The sequence below is a fragment of the Neolamprologus brichardi genome, chromosome 4 (genome assembly GCF_056152115.1).
Source record: "Neolamprologus brichardi isolate AB-2024 chromosome 4, ASM5615211v1, whole genome shotgun sequence".
Lineage (NCBI taxonomy): Eukaryota > Metazoa > Chordata > Actinopteri > Cichliformes > Cichlidae > Neolamprologus > Neolamprologus brichardi.
Window position 1 is genome coordinate 24,442,240 of NC_142107.1, and position 15,401 is coordinate 24,457,640.

Genomic DNA, 15,401 nt, shown 5'->3' on the forward strand with positions numbered 1-15,401 from the left:
TGTTTGAGCGTTCAGGGGTCGTGGTTAGTCAGCAAAACCCTTCATCTTAACCAAAGAGCTTCCTCGATCACATGGGACACAACTAACCAATCAGAGACTCAGACTGAAACGTGACATATGAACATGTATATATTTTTAGTAAAATGATTCATATGAGTTAACGTTTGAATCTTATATAACCACAAACGCATTAAAAACATTTGCTTTGAGGAATAAGAAGTTCAAATTGTGAATTTCCAGGTTTCCTGCATACAGGCAGTGATCACACAAGAGGCAGCAATACCAGAGACATTTGTGGGTTTGTTTTTTTTAGCAGAACTACACAAAAACTGATTTGAATTCCAGAAAAGTTCATTCTGACGTCTTATTGTAGACATTTTGGTGGGAAACTGAGGGACTGTTTATGTGGCTGTTTTTGTTTGTTTTAAATAACTTGTGAATTTTAGGTCGACTCTGTGGGTATGAATTAGCTGCTAAAACATTAGCATTTTCTTTAATGTCTCTTGATTAATGTGTACTGTCCCCTAAAACCCCGAAAGAAAACCCTCGGGAAGCCCTACAGAGAAATCTGTTAACAGTTAAAGATGAATTTGAAAAATCAGATTCAGAAGTAAAGAGGATGCCTGCAGAAAAGAGACCCGATCTGATGTGAACAAATAATTCATCCCTCAAAAATTGGTAACAACGAACCAAATCCCTTCAACAATAGTTCCCTGATAGAGGCAACTTTTGCTCCTAATATTTACCAAACTTACATCATTAATTTACGCAGACCAGTGACGAGTGAAGCTCGCCGTTTGCAGTTTAGCGTGCATACAGTTGCAAGCTGCTTTGGAACCCACCCCGCCTCCCGTTTCCTGCTGTTCCCAACCTAAAGTCAGATCTGTTGCACTGATGAGTCTCGGCCATTAAGAAGATCCTGTCCTGTTGTGGTTGGTGTGTGAGAACACATGAAGTCTGGATAAATCCACACTTGACACTTTTTTCAGATGTACTCATATGAAATCTGGTAAATTTGTGGCCGTGTCATGTCTCAGAAGCTCCGCCTTCTTTTCCTCCTGAGGTCACCAGAGATCAGAATAGCTTCGCATTCACAAATTAGCAGTGCTGCATTTACCTCCAGCAGGCGGGCCTCAGCTCGCTGTAACAACAGACCTGAGGACAGCGCCTGTGGTGGGGCTGCTGACGGCTTCTATAAGGAGAGCTGATCCTGGAAACGGCTCTGCACTTATGGCAAAAATATTTTTAGAGCTCGGTAGCTCCCCAAAACTCACTGCTGAGGTTTCTCAAGGTTGTCATTATTATAATGTCGGGTTTGCTGGTTGGAAAAGCAGCTCAGAGTCCTGGATATAAGGGTCACAGGACATATATGTACATACGCTTTAGTTTTTAGACTAAAAATGCACTGAAAAATCATTTGTAGCAAACTGTTTGCATATACAGCATCAGTTACTGCTCTTTTAGTTATTGACGTCTTTAAATCAGTTGGAAACATTTCACAGATAATGTGCAGACTGACCAAAGGACGTGACAAGCAAAGACTTCACTGGTGCGTCTGAAACGTGAATACTGTGGTTTCATTAGGTTCCTCTGATGGGAAGCTTGAGTATGTTTGGCTTTATTTGTCACTTTAAATGTCAGGTTTGAAGGCTTAGTTTGGTTTCTGTTGGACAAACTGCTGCCAACAATAATCAGTAATGGGAATAATGAGGGAATACGGCTCTCCTGGAATAACCTGAAGGATAAAAGGGTTAAAGATGAGCTATGTGGGCTAAATAAAGCTCCAGCAGCAGAGTCTTGTCTGACCTTTGTGGGCACAGCGGAGAGCTTGGAGTTAAGGTGGATTTATATGATTCCCTCTGATCTGATGATGGATGAAACAAAAAGGCTGCCTGACTCTGTAACTAGTGGTTTCCACTGTTGTTTAGCTACAAATCCCCAGAATAACTTCTCAGAGGAACAAAGCGCCCCGCTGCTCAGGCCTTCTCATTAGTCTGGGGTTTCCTGGCTCGCCGGTGCTGCCGGAGCCCACCGAGTTGGCGTGGTGAGGTCACACCCTCCTGGTGACATCATATAGCCACGCCCTTCTTTCCTGCAGGCTGGAGTTTTTCTTCTTGCTCTCAGCCTCTTTGTCACTTCTGTCCCACATGTTCTGAGCACTTCTGCTTTTTATGATCGGCAGCTAAACCGAGAGCTCTTTGAGTTCTCCATAATAAGGATCCAGTGTGTCAGTGCAGGTCACACACTGGACACCTTTATGGAAGAGCTCCTAAACTCCAGACTTTTGTGACCTGCATGAATCGATAGACCTCGCAGGACCTGAAGATCTGATTTAACCAGCAGAGCTCGATCCAGATGTTGCGCCGTCACATCAAAAACCTCAAAATGTTTTAAATGTTTAAACCATAATACAGATTATTACAGCAGCTGTTTCTCTGCTGTGGCATAAAAAATACATTCATGAGACGAGAAATTTCACCAGTTAATATTTGACATGATTCACCTTTTTACTGGAAACCAGTCCAGGCGGCGACCTCATAAAGTTGTCAATGCGAATGTTCGCTCGGTACTTTTATTACTACCGTCTGATTTGATCATTTTCGTGTCTTTTTTCCCATCGCGGCTATTTTAGGAACGAAGGAGCCGTTCACGTTCCTTTGAGATCCCAGCATGATGTCAGACTTGGTGTCTGTTGGGAGTGGTTTGAGTTTGGAGCCTGGGAGTGAGAACATCACATGGCAGAGCTTCAAAATGCTGCTTTTGGTTTCCAGACTTGGTTTTAGGTTAGAATCAGGTGTAGGCCAGGGTGAGCTGTCTGGGAATGTGCTGACTCAGAGGGTTTTCACATGGACTCATGTGTTCCCGGGGAGTTGCCGGGCTGTCCTTACACCGAGAATAAAATGATGCAAATATGTTTTTCCCTCAGTGCGCGTTTAAAAAATTAATGTGTGATGCTGAGAGTCTTTTATTGCAATGAGAGTTTTTAACGTGTGAAGCTGCATGCTGGGGATTTCTGACTGAAATAGTGATCATCAGCATCAGATATGCTGACTGAAACTGTCCTTATTATGAGCTCGGTGGCTCTGCAGCTGCCGAGTGATGAGTCGATGTTTGTTTACATTTTAATTTCTATTTATCCGCAGTGTTGGTCAAGTTACTTGAAAAAAGTAATCAGTACGATTTACAACCTGAATAGATAAAGTGATAGATCTTTCAGCCCAAAATGTAATCAAATGGAAAAGTCTCTTTTTAAAACTTGTTTTATTAGTTTTAATCTTTTAACTTTATGCATCAAGCAAACATTAAATTTTATGCAACATTCTCTGACTGGAAGAAATTAGTTTAACATTTAAACCTATTTTCTGCACATTCCAGCACATAAAATATTTTTTGTGTTTACACTCAGTCTTTCAAATAGATGCAAGTAAAACACAGCAGAAAATAAATAAAGTCAAAGACTAGCGGTCCTGTTGCTCTATTTTCACCTGTAAAGCAGGAGTGGGGTAGGCGGAGGGTTACCCTGGTGCAGGTGTGCAGCGGTCAGTGGAAGAATCCGCGAGTTTCTCTGTGAGTTTCCCATTACGTCGTAGCTACTCGGTGTTTGCTTGGAAGTTTAGGGTTTTTTCGCTGTAAAAAGAAGTTTTCTTCCCACGCACAACGGACACTAATGTTTTTGTCACTTTTTATGGAATCAAACTCAAAGTAAGGTCAGTACTTCCACGCTTTAAACGCTGCACGCTCATACTCTCTCTGCACTCGATATATGATCCATTGTTGATCTGCACACAGCTGTTGTCACGAACGTCGCACTCGCTTACGTCACTGTCATGAGACATTCTCGCAAAAAAATCATGGTTTTAGTAACGCAGTAACACAGCGTTCCTACGGGAAAGTAACGGTAATCTAATTACCGTTTTTGCAATAGTAATCCCTTAGTTTACTCGTTACTAAGTAAGTAATCGGATTACAGTTACTGCCCATCTCTGTTTATCCGTATAAAGATTCCAGAGCTAAAACATCTGGACATGTTGTCATGTGACTAAAAACAAGTGAAAACTAAATATGTGAATAGAAGCCATAAACTTGTTAAAATACTTAAAAGGATAAATGGTTGAAATTGTTACAAGAAACAAGGACATTATTTGGTTTATTATTTCTAATGCTTTAGTGATCAATCTTGCATGCTTATAATTGTAAATGGGTGAAACAGCAGAAAGGGTAAAAGGTTTAAATGTGCATCGTCAAACGTAAATAGTTTGATGTGGCAGTGAGTTAAATCGCTGAAAGTGAAGCTAAGTGGTTGAAATTGTTATCTGTGAGTGATGTTGATGGATAAATGGCTTACAGTGCAGTGGAGACATTATAAAAGAGGCTAAACATCGAATTAATGGTCAAACGCAGACGTAGCTGTGAAGTTAACGCGGTAAAGTAATGGCGTCAGTGTTGAAGCTGCTGGGCTGGTGGTAAACATTCATCTCACTGCACCACAGCTGCAGAAAGCAGTGACTGAGGCTGCTGTGCTTCATGTTTCTCTCGGTAAACATCAGCGATCCTGCAGCTATGCTGGACGTAAACAGCATGAATAAATCTGTTTGTGACAGCGAGGCACCATGGGATTGTATTCCTCGTGTTTGGACTCATTTCAACCAGTGAGTCAGTGAAAAAAGTAAAATCTCTTCTTTGTGACCATCAAACTTATTTATTGTGCACATATCTTCATCCCTCCTCATCTTGTCTCTCCTGACCGCAGCAAGCGTCCAGACCCACCTTCTTCGCCCGGAAGTTTGAGGCCAGCGTCAGTCAGGAGATCATCAGCCAGCTGGACGCCTACCTGTTCGGAGCTCTCGCCTCGGGAACTCCGGGTCTGCAGGCCTACTGGGAGAACATCTACGAGGCGGAGACAGACGGAGCCGCAGGCCTGTCGGACTCTGCGCTCACCCACTACCACGCCTTTGCTCGTATGGGACTGTCCCGCGCCGCCAGCTCGCTCCAGGGACATCCCAACGACAACAGCTGCAGGTACGAACAAGGGTGCTGGAAAACTTGCTGAAATCCCAGCCGTGTGTGTGTGCGTATGTGCATGTGCATGTATGCACTGGGGTTCAAACTTGTCCCAGAAGCATCCAAAGGCTCTTTTGTTAACACCAATAACCACAAATGGGAGCATAAACGTTGAGAGTGCATCGAATCATGACGTGTAACTTCAGGGTAAACAAACAGGAAGTGTTGTGCTTCACAGCATCGACAGAAAAACATTTTCGGATCAGCAGAAAAATGATTCTCACAGCTCAGATTATTGACTGTCACCGTTTCACACATGGACACTTCTGTGAGGATATTTTCCACAAATGCCGCACAGCAGGAATCGATCCACTTCAGAGCCGCTCGATACTGGAACTGCTCCGTGTGGGTTCGTTGAGGGGTCTGCATGAATGGAGCTTGCAGGAATAATGCCCGCTCAGTAGCAGTAAATGTAACTGTGAGCTGTAGTATTTGCACACTGGCCCAGTCTGACGTCACTGACGGGCTCCAAGCGGCTAACGTATGATCGTGTGATCCGTCTGCATCAGGCATTACGTTCTCTCACACCTCCGTCAGATGATGTTTACAGAAGCTCAGACTGGAAAGGATGTGTGAAAATGAGTTGTTGCTCAGGTTTACTGCTTTCTCTATATTAATCAAATAGTGCTGTGCAAGCTTTAATTAAAATCATACTGAAAACTTGGCCTAAAGAGTCCAAACACGTCAGCCAAACAGCCTCTTTTTGGTTTGTAAAGAAGGAATTTTGGTTGTTTTGCTTAGGTTATTTTTCGAGCTCAGCTCCTCACCTGCAGGCAGGAAATGAGATAAAAACCTCGGCTTTATCAGGAGCAATCAGGCTGGGAATAGCACAGGGTGTTGCATGGGGGAGCATCCATCTACAGGCGTAATCGTGTCTCAGGATCCCTTTTTTTCCACCGTTCTCGTTTATTATCTATGTGATCGGCCGTGCGGTGTTTGCAGAGCCGTCAGGTTTGAACTCCAAGAACTTTGAAACTGTAAAATGACGAAGCTGTTGTTGGTTTGAACTCAACATCTAGAAGCATTCGTCTCATCAGGTCCAGCTCGCTGTTTGCACGGCTGTCAGAGGCTGGAGCAGAGGTGCAGGTATCACCTCCATCAGTTTCCATCAGTCTGTGTGACACACTGTTATTATTGGCCGTGCCAGTAAATTGTGCTTTTTGCAGAGAAAGAAACTGTGCAGTCGTCTTCTCGGGGGAAAGGGGAGGACTAGCAGATGAAATGTCTTTCCACCAAACTGGCCACCACTGGTGTTTGTGCAGTCCAAATTAAATATGAAGATAAGGCGAGCTTGTTCCTTTGTACAATCAGGCTTCAGTTTCTGCACAGGCTAGATTTTTCCAGCTCCAACAGTAGGTACAAGGAGGTACTTGTTGCTGGAGCTTGGGTGGGGACTGGTGGCTGGCATGGGTGGGGGCAGCATTATGGGAGTGTGTGTGTGCAAGGGGAAGTAGGGGGTGGTTAGAAAGGGCCAGTCTGTTTCCTTCAACCTGTGATTTCAGTCAGAGACTCTAAAACCATGTCTGCAGTAACATAGATGCATTTGAAAGCAGGCAGACACGGTTCCCTTCACAGTGGTGCTTTAGTTGGTTTCACAGATCCTTGGAGATTCTCCACATCCTCTGTAGAGATTCAGGGATTCGAGCTGTCAGGTTAAGAAAAAGTGTTTTCCAGGAAAAAGATTCGCCTGCCCGTCCGAATGGAAAAGGAGAAACGGACACATTTGGAGCAAAGTTCCTTTGCATGATTCAAAATAATCCTAATCTATGTCAGTAAACTCTGGCCGGTCCATCCTCTGTTTCAGCGCCCTCTCTCTTTCTTTGAGTTGTCTTTAATGGGATTGGCTTCCCCTTCAGAGCAGAAAGTCAGAATCGTAGCAGGACGGGGGGAAGTGCAGCTCACAATCAGAGCAGAAAAATGAACATATTAAGGACTCTTTTACATACAGATTAAAGAACAGAAAACTGTCTGAATTTGAGCATTTACAGAGTTTAAAGCCTGAGTATATTATATATATGAGCACTACTGCAACAGTATGTACACAACAGATGCAGAAAGGGAGATAACAGACTCTGTAAGCCTTAAAATCTGATTATCAGAAGCTCTGAATGTTGTAATTGAGGCTGCATCCAGATGATTGGCATTACTGTGGAGAGCAGTCACATCCTGGTCTGCTCTCAAAGACAACAAGGTCAGCATTACCTGTAATTTACTACCATGTTGAATCAACCACAAATGGTCACAGCTGATGCTTCTGTTGTCTTCTGTGAATGGGGACATGTGACTAACGACAGCCAATCAGGCAGCGAACCTGAGCATCAGCATCATTCCTAGGGAGTCTGAATTTCTACCAGTCCAACAATACTTAGAAAAAATAAAAAATAAAACAGGAGTTTTTAAGGAGTTTTTTTTAGGAGAATGTAGGTTTAAGTTTTTAAAAATATTTTTGGAAAAACTTGGAGTAATTTGGAGCCATAATCCAGCAGCTGCCTGTGACGTTACAGTGCAAAGCAGGGAACTCCAGGCCTCGAGGGCCGGTGTCCTGCAGGTTTTAGATCCTTGATCCATCACAGCTGATTTAAACGGCTAAATGACCTCTTCAACATGTCTCGAAGGTCTCCAGAGGGCTGCTAATGAACTAATCATTTGATTCAGTGTGTTGACTCAGGGTGAGATCTAAAACCTGCAGGACACGGCCCTCGAGGCCTGGAGTTGCCCACCCTGCTGTACAGTAATGCTTAAAGCGCTTCCTGTACCCATCGTTTGCACTGAACACAGACCATCTGTGGAAACGTGTTTTCCTGCACATGAAATGTCAGATGATCACCAGACTCATTAAAATGAATTTTTATGGATAAATAATGTTTGAATCACATGTTCATTTGATCCATTCTGTAGTTAATGGGAAAACGCAGGATTAACATAGACTGTACATCAAAGACGGCTGTCGAGAGCAGGACGGTTACATTTTGAAGGCCCAGCATTGCTGCTTCAGCCATGCTGGCTTTTTTCACAGACAGAAATTACCATATGTAGTTGAGTGGGTGGAGTGCCAGATAATTAGCCGGCTTGGTTAGCAAACTGCATTCATAGACTGTGTGGGCAGACACGATACCTGCTAATTAGTGCTGAATAACATCCAATTAAAATCCTAGAATTTCACACATCAAAACTGGAGCACAGACTTCTTGGGTGGCATGTCAGTACGATTAACTGCACAGCAGGAAAATTATTGGTCAGATGATTGTATTACAAATGCTCCAAATACTCCAGAGGTCCAATTCAGGGACTGCAGTGAGGTGAAGCTTCACAGCTACAGTTACTTGTGCCATCCACCTGACGGTCACGTTAGTGACATCCTTAAAAAAATCATTTTATTTAATTGATTAAATTAAACATTTTTGTGTTAGTCTGTAAACATCTTATCTGTAAAGTTGGGTATTTTAAACCGACTCGCTTTGAGACTGCCTCTAGTGGACGTTAGAGGAACTGCAGTTTGATACATTGTAACAAACTGCACTTCCTGTCCAAAGCATCATGTGTTCTCTGGTAAATGGCCTGTATTTGTATACCGCTTTACTAGTCCCTAAGGACCCCAAAGCATCAAAGGCATCCACCCACTCACACACACATTCACACACTGGTGTGTGACCACCACCAGTAGGCAACGGGTGAAGTGTCTTGCCCAAGGACACAACGACCGAGACTGCTCGAACCTACAACCTTCCGATTACAAGGCGAACTCCCAACTCTTGAGCCACGATCGCCTCTGATACTAATAAAATAAGATATCTTGTCTTGAAGGATAACACGGGTTGGATCCACTTGGTGAAAGTGGAAAGGAAAAACTCTGTTTCAACAGGAAGAAACCAGGCTCAGAGAGGGGCAGCATCTGCTGGGACCGGTCAGGGGAGGAAGTTGTATCTACTTTATTGTATATGTGATTTAAATATGCTTTGGGGCTTTTTTCTTTTTTTTCTCTCCTTTCTCAGGTATGTCGGCGTGAGTCACCCAGTGTCTGTGCACCTTTACTTCCTGTCCGACCAGTACCAGGGCTACCTGGTCCATCACGTGGCTACCAACCAAGCCTCTAACCAGTTGGAAACCCTGGAGACCTGGGTAGCCGCCAAAGACCACTTCACCCTGACCAGCTCTCCACATGCCGCTAACAGGCTCCAACACATCCAGGTCAGACTTGTGTCTTTATCAGGGCTCTCTTAACTCAACAAAACCTGGACATCGTTCTGCAGTCACCGTTTTGGGTTTATTATTACCTCAGTTTACATGCCTTAATATATTCTCAGGTACAAAAATGTCCCAGGATGCTTTAATGTTTTGAATTTAAGTCTAAGAAATGATCCCTGCAAGGAAGTAAAAACAAAGACTAAAAGCAAATATTCAAAAATTAGAAAGCAGGTAAATAGAAAAACATGTAGGTGAAAATTTAGAGTGAATCTCCAATCTCACAGGATTACAGAGAAACGAAAGACAGCAGAGACGTGAACAAGAGCATCCCACACACGACCGATGTGACTGTGACGGTTGTACCACGCTGGGACTCCAACAGTTCAATATTTCTGCTGCAGAAAAGTTTATGACCGGCTAGAACGGGTTAATTAAAACCAACAGTGAATGCTAACAGATCAGCCCCCTGCAGTGACGCTGACGTATTCTAGAGCAGCTTTCACACATTTTCAGCCAGTTTCAGCAGAAACCAGTTGGAATACTTTGTAAAGTTTTCCTTTGTTACAAGACAACAGCCAGAAGGAAGCGACATCACGTGTAACAGTGTGACGTAAAGTCTATAAAAACGAGTTCTTGGATAGAAGGAGGTCACTGATTGTGCGAGCTCGATCTCATCGGGCGGGTCAGTTCAAAGCCGGGGGCCAAAACCAGCCAGCTTTAGATTGGATCAGCCACGAGGGACCAGCCTGGAGCTCGGAGGCCCAGGAGTCGACACTTCTGCGGTGTAGCTTGGGGCCAGACACGACATGCTTTAAAAGTGATCAGTAAAATATTAAAGTGAACTCTAAAAATATACAGGAAGCCAAAACCAGCCTGAACTAAAACCAGTAAAGAAGCTGAGTTGGTGCATTCTGGCCTAACTGGAGGTGAGAGAGTGACTTTTTGTTGATGCCAAAGAGGAGAGAGTTTGAGAACAGCTGGTGGGCTCTTAGGGTCTCGTATCAGTAAACGCGTCTCACGTGCACCTTTCTCTAACCGATGTCTAAACTCTGTCAAGCTGCAGCACATTCGTATAGACGGCTTTAAGAGTCGTCTCTGACCTTTCCGCTGTTCAGGTGGGGACCGACTGGGATCCTAAGGAGCGTCTCTTCAGGAACTGGGGGCGTCTCCTGGGCCCAGAGGACGAGCCGGTGGCCGTGCAGCGCTGGAGCCGGAGCCAGAGCAACCTGACGGCTACGATTGTCTGGATCGACCCCACCAACGTCATCGCCGCCACCTACGACATCCTGGTGGACGCCTCCGCTGAGGTCACGCACTACCGGCCGCCTCTCACCTCCCCGCTGAGGCCCGGCATGTGGACGCTGAGGGTGCTGCACCACTGGAGCCCGCTGGGCCAGACCAGCTTCATCGTGGCTCCTCTGGAGTTTCACAGGCAAAGGCCGATACAGCAAGGTGGGTGATCAGACCTCAGCCTGCTTAGAAGCACGAGCGCAGGTTTCCAGGAAATAGACAGGACCAAGGCAGCTCTACCTGTAAAGAAAGAGTGCACGCTCCGTTTTGCGTAACTATTTTTAAATCTCTGTAGCTCTGCAACCACGTGAGCTAGCGCAATAATTTTTTTTGCATACGAAACCGGAGGAGTTGTACTTACATCTTATGCCATCAGCTTGTCCTCGGTCACAGTTTCCTTCCACATATAGCTTTGCAAAAACTGCATAAAAAGCACTTGCAGCAACAAAAACATAATATTCCAGAAACACACTTTGCCGATCCGATCAGCTGTTTGTAACACTTCCTACGTTGGAATAGACGTCAGCGCGAACTATCACATGTCCGCCATGACCTGCCCGAAACCGGAAGTGACGTCATTTTGCGGAAATGTAGTTTTTTACCATCAGGGCCTCATGAGCCTATACTGGTGTTTTTAAAAGTTATGTTTGACTTTATAACTTTCTGTGTGGTTTCTGGGATGCTTAGGACTCATATTGCACTGCTGGAAATAGTTTATTTTGATGCATATGCTGCTTTTTTGCAAATTTGCACAATAATATTTATTTTCGTTTTTCCTGCAGTGTATAAAAATTGGTGTATTTCAAAAATAAAACTATGAAGACACTCAAAATAAATTTCCTGTGGTGGGAAACTAGTTTGTGCAACTTTTTTGTATTTACAGTTTTGAGGGATAAGCCTCTTAAATTTCTGTAACTAGAAATATATGTTAAAAAAACAAAAACGATTTTCAATTTTTTTGTAGTTTATTGCACTTTTTTGCAATTTATGTAATTACTATGCACTTAATGCAGACATATTATTAAAATCTAGGCTGTAATGGTTGTATTGATGTATAGCAACTTGAAATGCTCCCAAAAATGGCTCCACAGCATGTAAACATATAATATAAGCTCTGGCGGACTTGGTTCTATGGTAGGTCTTAAAGAGTTAAAAGAAAACGTGTGTTCTTAGTAATCAGAGTACTTTTATCCACTGGATTCATTTCCCTTACATGCACAGCGAGTTATTTCATTTATTTATTTATAAAGCACATTTAATAACAACCGAGAGTCGAGCAGAGTGCTGTACGAAGTAACAATTAAATAGGTCGGGCTTAAACCTTCAGAAACTCTCCTGTTAAAACTATATGCAGGATCTTCATACTTGTTCATGTCAATAGCAGATAATAGCCAGTACTTAAATTACACCGAGCAGAGGCCCTCCTGTCACAGCTGTCAGCACCATGCAAACATACATTTATAGTGTCGTATCCAATCGCCCTCTCGCGCCCACACGGGGTCACCTCTGTCCGAATTAGCCTGCCCCGGGTTAACGCTCGGTTTGTTTGACCTCCTCGGGCCATGTGTGGGAATTCAGGGGATAACTGCAGGGCTAAGTAAAGCTCGGTGCACGAATAGACACCGAGGTTTTACAGGCGCTGCTATGAAGTGCAGGTGGTGCGTGACGTGATCCGATCGGACTGTTGTTGCACAGGCGTCTGTGACTGGTGGCTGTACTTTAAAATAACAGCCTCCAATTAATTTAGAGAAGACTCCTCAAGCTTCTCGCTAATGAACTATTCCACCAATAATCATTAATCACGTTTAAGCACTTTATTAAAAAGTTAAACAGTTCACAGTAAAGTTTGCAGCATTTTTGTTTGAAATGTCCACTCCTAGCATGGTTTTTATAATTAATGATAAACTAAAAACGTTAAGTGGTTTGGATTTGGTCAGATCTGTCTGCACAGCCCGTCTCAGGCTTTGCTGCACGTGCACAGTGGCTTGTTCTGTAGTGAAACCAGCGTTCCCTGTAATGACCAGCAGGGGGCGACTCTTGGTGAGACTGACTCTGAGAAAGACCCTTTTCATGACTTGAAGGATGATAAAGCAGAAGCTTACAGAACGCTAGCCTCGTGTGCAGCAGCCGTTAGTTTCCTACTATTGCTTCCAACTTTTATATACAGTCTTTGGATTTGGGCCGAGGGGAACCAAAGAAACCTGAATATAAAATGAAATGTGCGTCTTTGTTTGGAGAAACATTTTCTGTGCTTACTGTTGTTACGTTTGATTCGTTTCCTTGTTTCTTCCCTGCGTCTGACGTAGACGATGTTACTTTTTGTGGCAGCTCAGCGTCATGACTACAGTTTAACTCAGACTTTCTTTGTCCTTCTGCTGTTGGACTCCAGAGGACGCTCTGCGGCTGCACGGCGGACCAGCCAAGAACTCCTACATGGAGCAGAGCTTCCACGGCCTCAACCCGGTCCTGCAGCTGCCGGTGAGCCTGGGCGCTGTCGAGGAGGCCGAGGCCAACGCCAGTCTGACGGGGGCGCCGTTGCGTCGCTGGCTGGACGGGCTGCTGGAGGGCTACTGGTCCGCCTCAGACGTCTGCTCGACGGGCCCCAGCGCCTGTCCGGTCATGCAGCGCTGCCGCCTCACCGCGTGGAGCTCCGCCAGCCCCGATCCAAAATCCGAACTGAGCCTGCCCAGAGAGGACGGGCGGATAAGGTAGCAGGCGGACGGACTGAGGGAGGAGGAGGCGAGGGAAAATGAAGGAAAACACGGGGCTGACGTCCCGTTTGTGTCCAGTATTTATTTATTTAAAGTCTGTGGGCGTGAACAGAGAGGACAGATGGAGCATCAGAGGGAACAGTGGGAAGAGACACTGAGGAAAATCTTCTCCTTCAGTCCTCATTCGGTCGGCTCTCACTTTTATTTAGGACTACAAAGCTGTGCGTGCTCGAGTGAGTGAAAGTGTGTTAAGAGTGTTTGAAGAACTTTATACCTCTTGTTGTCCGAGTCTCCCTGAGTTCAGGGTCACAAGCTGAAAACAGACGTGGTTGCTCGTTCTTTAGGCCCATTATTTAAAAACTCCAACGTAAACCTGAATCAAGCCTCAGAATGAGATCTCTCCACGCTACTAGTTTAAAACCCAAAATCAGCCTCTTAAAAAATAAAATCTGATTTAAACCGTGTCACAGGTTTTTGTTTCTCCTTTTGGCTCTGACGTCAGTGAGAAAGGATGTGCACACAGCCTGTGAGATAAACAGATTATTTTGAACACTGAATCATGCAAAGCTACTCTGATGGAGTCCAAGAATAAAAATATAGAGCAGAACAGCCCACTTTAAAGCTCAGTATGTGATTCCTGAAAACTTTTTTTTAATGTCCTGTTGAGCTGGAAACATTTCTGTTTTTTCTTCTTTAAAAAGGAAAATCGGTTTAAGTAAAATCTAGAAATATTTAACTAATAACTGCTGACATTTAACTGTAAAAATGTTCTTTTTTCACATCAATGCCGTGTCTGTATGAATCATCCACAGGAGCAGCTGTAGATGGAAATCCCACGGCAGCGACGGTATCAATGATAATGAGCCTAAAATCAGTTCTCAGCAACCACAGATGTTCTCACAGAGCCAGCTGGGTATCAGGGGAAATTATGATTCATCTTTTAAAGTGATCATTTATGGACAGAATATATTTAATGAGTTTTCTTAAGTTGTTCGGACTCTGTGTTTTCTTTCTGTGCCATGTCTGAATCCCTCAGACTTGAAGTGAGACGTCCTCTTTCCTTTAATCTGCACACATTACAAAACGACAAACTTCCTGCTGTACAAACGGCTACCCGATTAATTTATTCAAAACTTTTTTACATAAATGGGACCAAAGCTGGAGCCCAGCAGCTCTGAATGAGTTTTAAGAGTCTGAGCGTGTGGAGCATCAACGTGTCGGGTTACATTTATTTACGGTTACATTAAGCGCCCATAATGAGTTGAATTTAAAACATCTGCAGTTTAACACCAAATTCAACTCATTTATTTTTTTCTATTCAAATTCAAACTGATTCGGAGCCATTTTTACATCCACTGTGTATTTTTCATATATCGAACTATGTAAAGCTGTATTTTGTAAAAACCTGACAGACGATGTACAGTTTTTAAGTTAATGAGTATTAAGATGCAGATGTTTGGACTGTGACGGTGTCGCAGAGGTGGTGGCGTTGTGTGAAAACGTTCCTGAGATGTTCTGACTCTGGAGGACGGTCCCAGCCGAGGGCGCCCCGCTGCGCTTCGCCACGGCTTCGTCCGTATGTCCGACCAGCCTCCGTCTCCTGTTTGTCGTCGTCTCTCGCTGGGAGCTGTGCTGCTGTGCCTTAGCTGTTCTCCTGTCTTTAGGAAAGCCTCCTGAAAGCATCTGTAATGTCTAAAAACTGAAAAATTAAAGACAAAGATTTGTTGTGAACGCCTTAGAAATGATCTCGGTGGTTTTAAAGTACAATTTCTAAAAAATAAAAACAACCTCCCTTTAGTTTGTGTCTGAGCTCATGTCGTACGTTCATGTTCAGAGTCGCTGCAGCTTTGTATTTACTAATGTTTTTCATTTTCTATTGGTTTTAATTCAGTTTTGTTTTATAGTTTTTTTTAATAATGTATGGAGGCGTGTGTCAGACACCAGATTTAGGAAAATCAGAACTTTTACAATAAAAAATAAAATCCAGAGGATGTGCTGATCCTGATCAAACAGTTTCCTTATTTGTATTTTGTCAGTTTGTCTAAAAAATAAAAAAATCCTTAAAAAAAAATAATAATAATAATAATAATGTGGGATCAGCTCTCCTGGATCCTGTCATCCTTGGTCCAAGTATCTACTAAAGCACTTTGAATA

At 43.7% G+C, this 15,401-nt stretch overlaps 1 protein-coding gene across 1 annotated transcript in view; it reads left to right on the plus strand.

Moving 5' to 3' along the window:
- LOC102789629 (xylosyltransferase 1-like) overlaps nucleotides 1-15,201 on the plus strand; it is a 43,970-nt gene extending 28,769 nt beyond the window's left edge. Inside the window, exons 8-11 of the mRNA XM_087840113.1 lie at nucleotides 4,751-5,019; nucleotides 9,054-9,249; nucleotides 10,362-10,698; nucleotides 12,926-15,201. Coding sequence (XP_087696239.1) covers nucleotides 4,751-5,019; nucleotides 9,054-9,249; nucleotides 10,362-10,698; nucleotides 12,926-13,248 — 1,125 coding nt within the window. The 3' untranslated portion in view covers nucleotides 13,249-15,201. The remainder of the gene's footprint in view (nucleotides 1-4,750; nucleotides 5,020-9,053; nucleotides 9,250-10,361; nucleotides 10,699-12,925) is intronic.
- The last annotated feature ends 200 nt before the right edge of the window (nucleotides 15,202-15,401 follow it).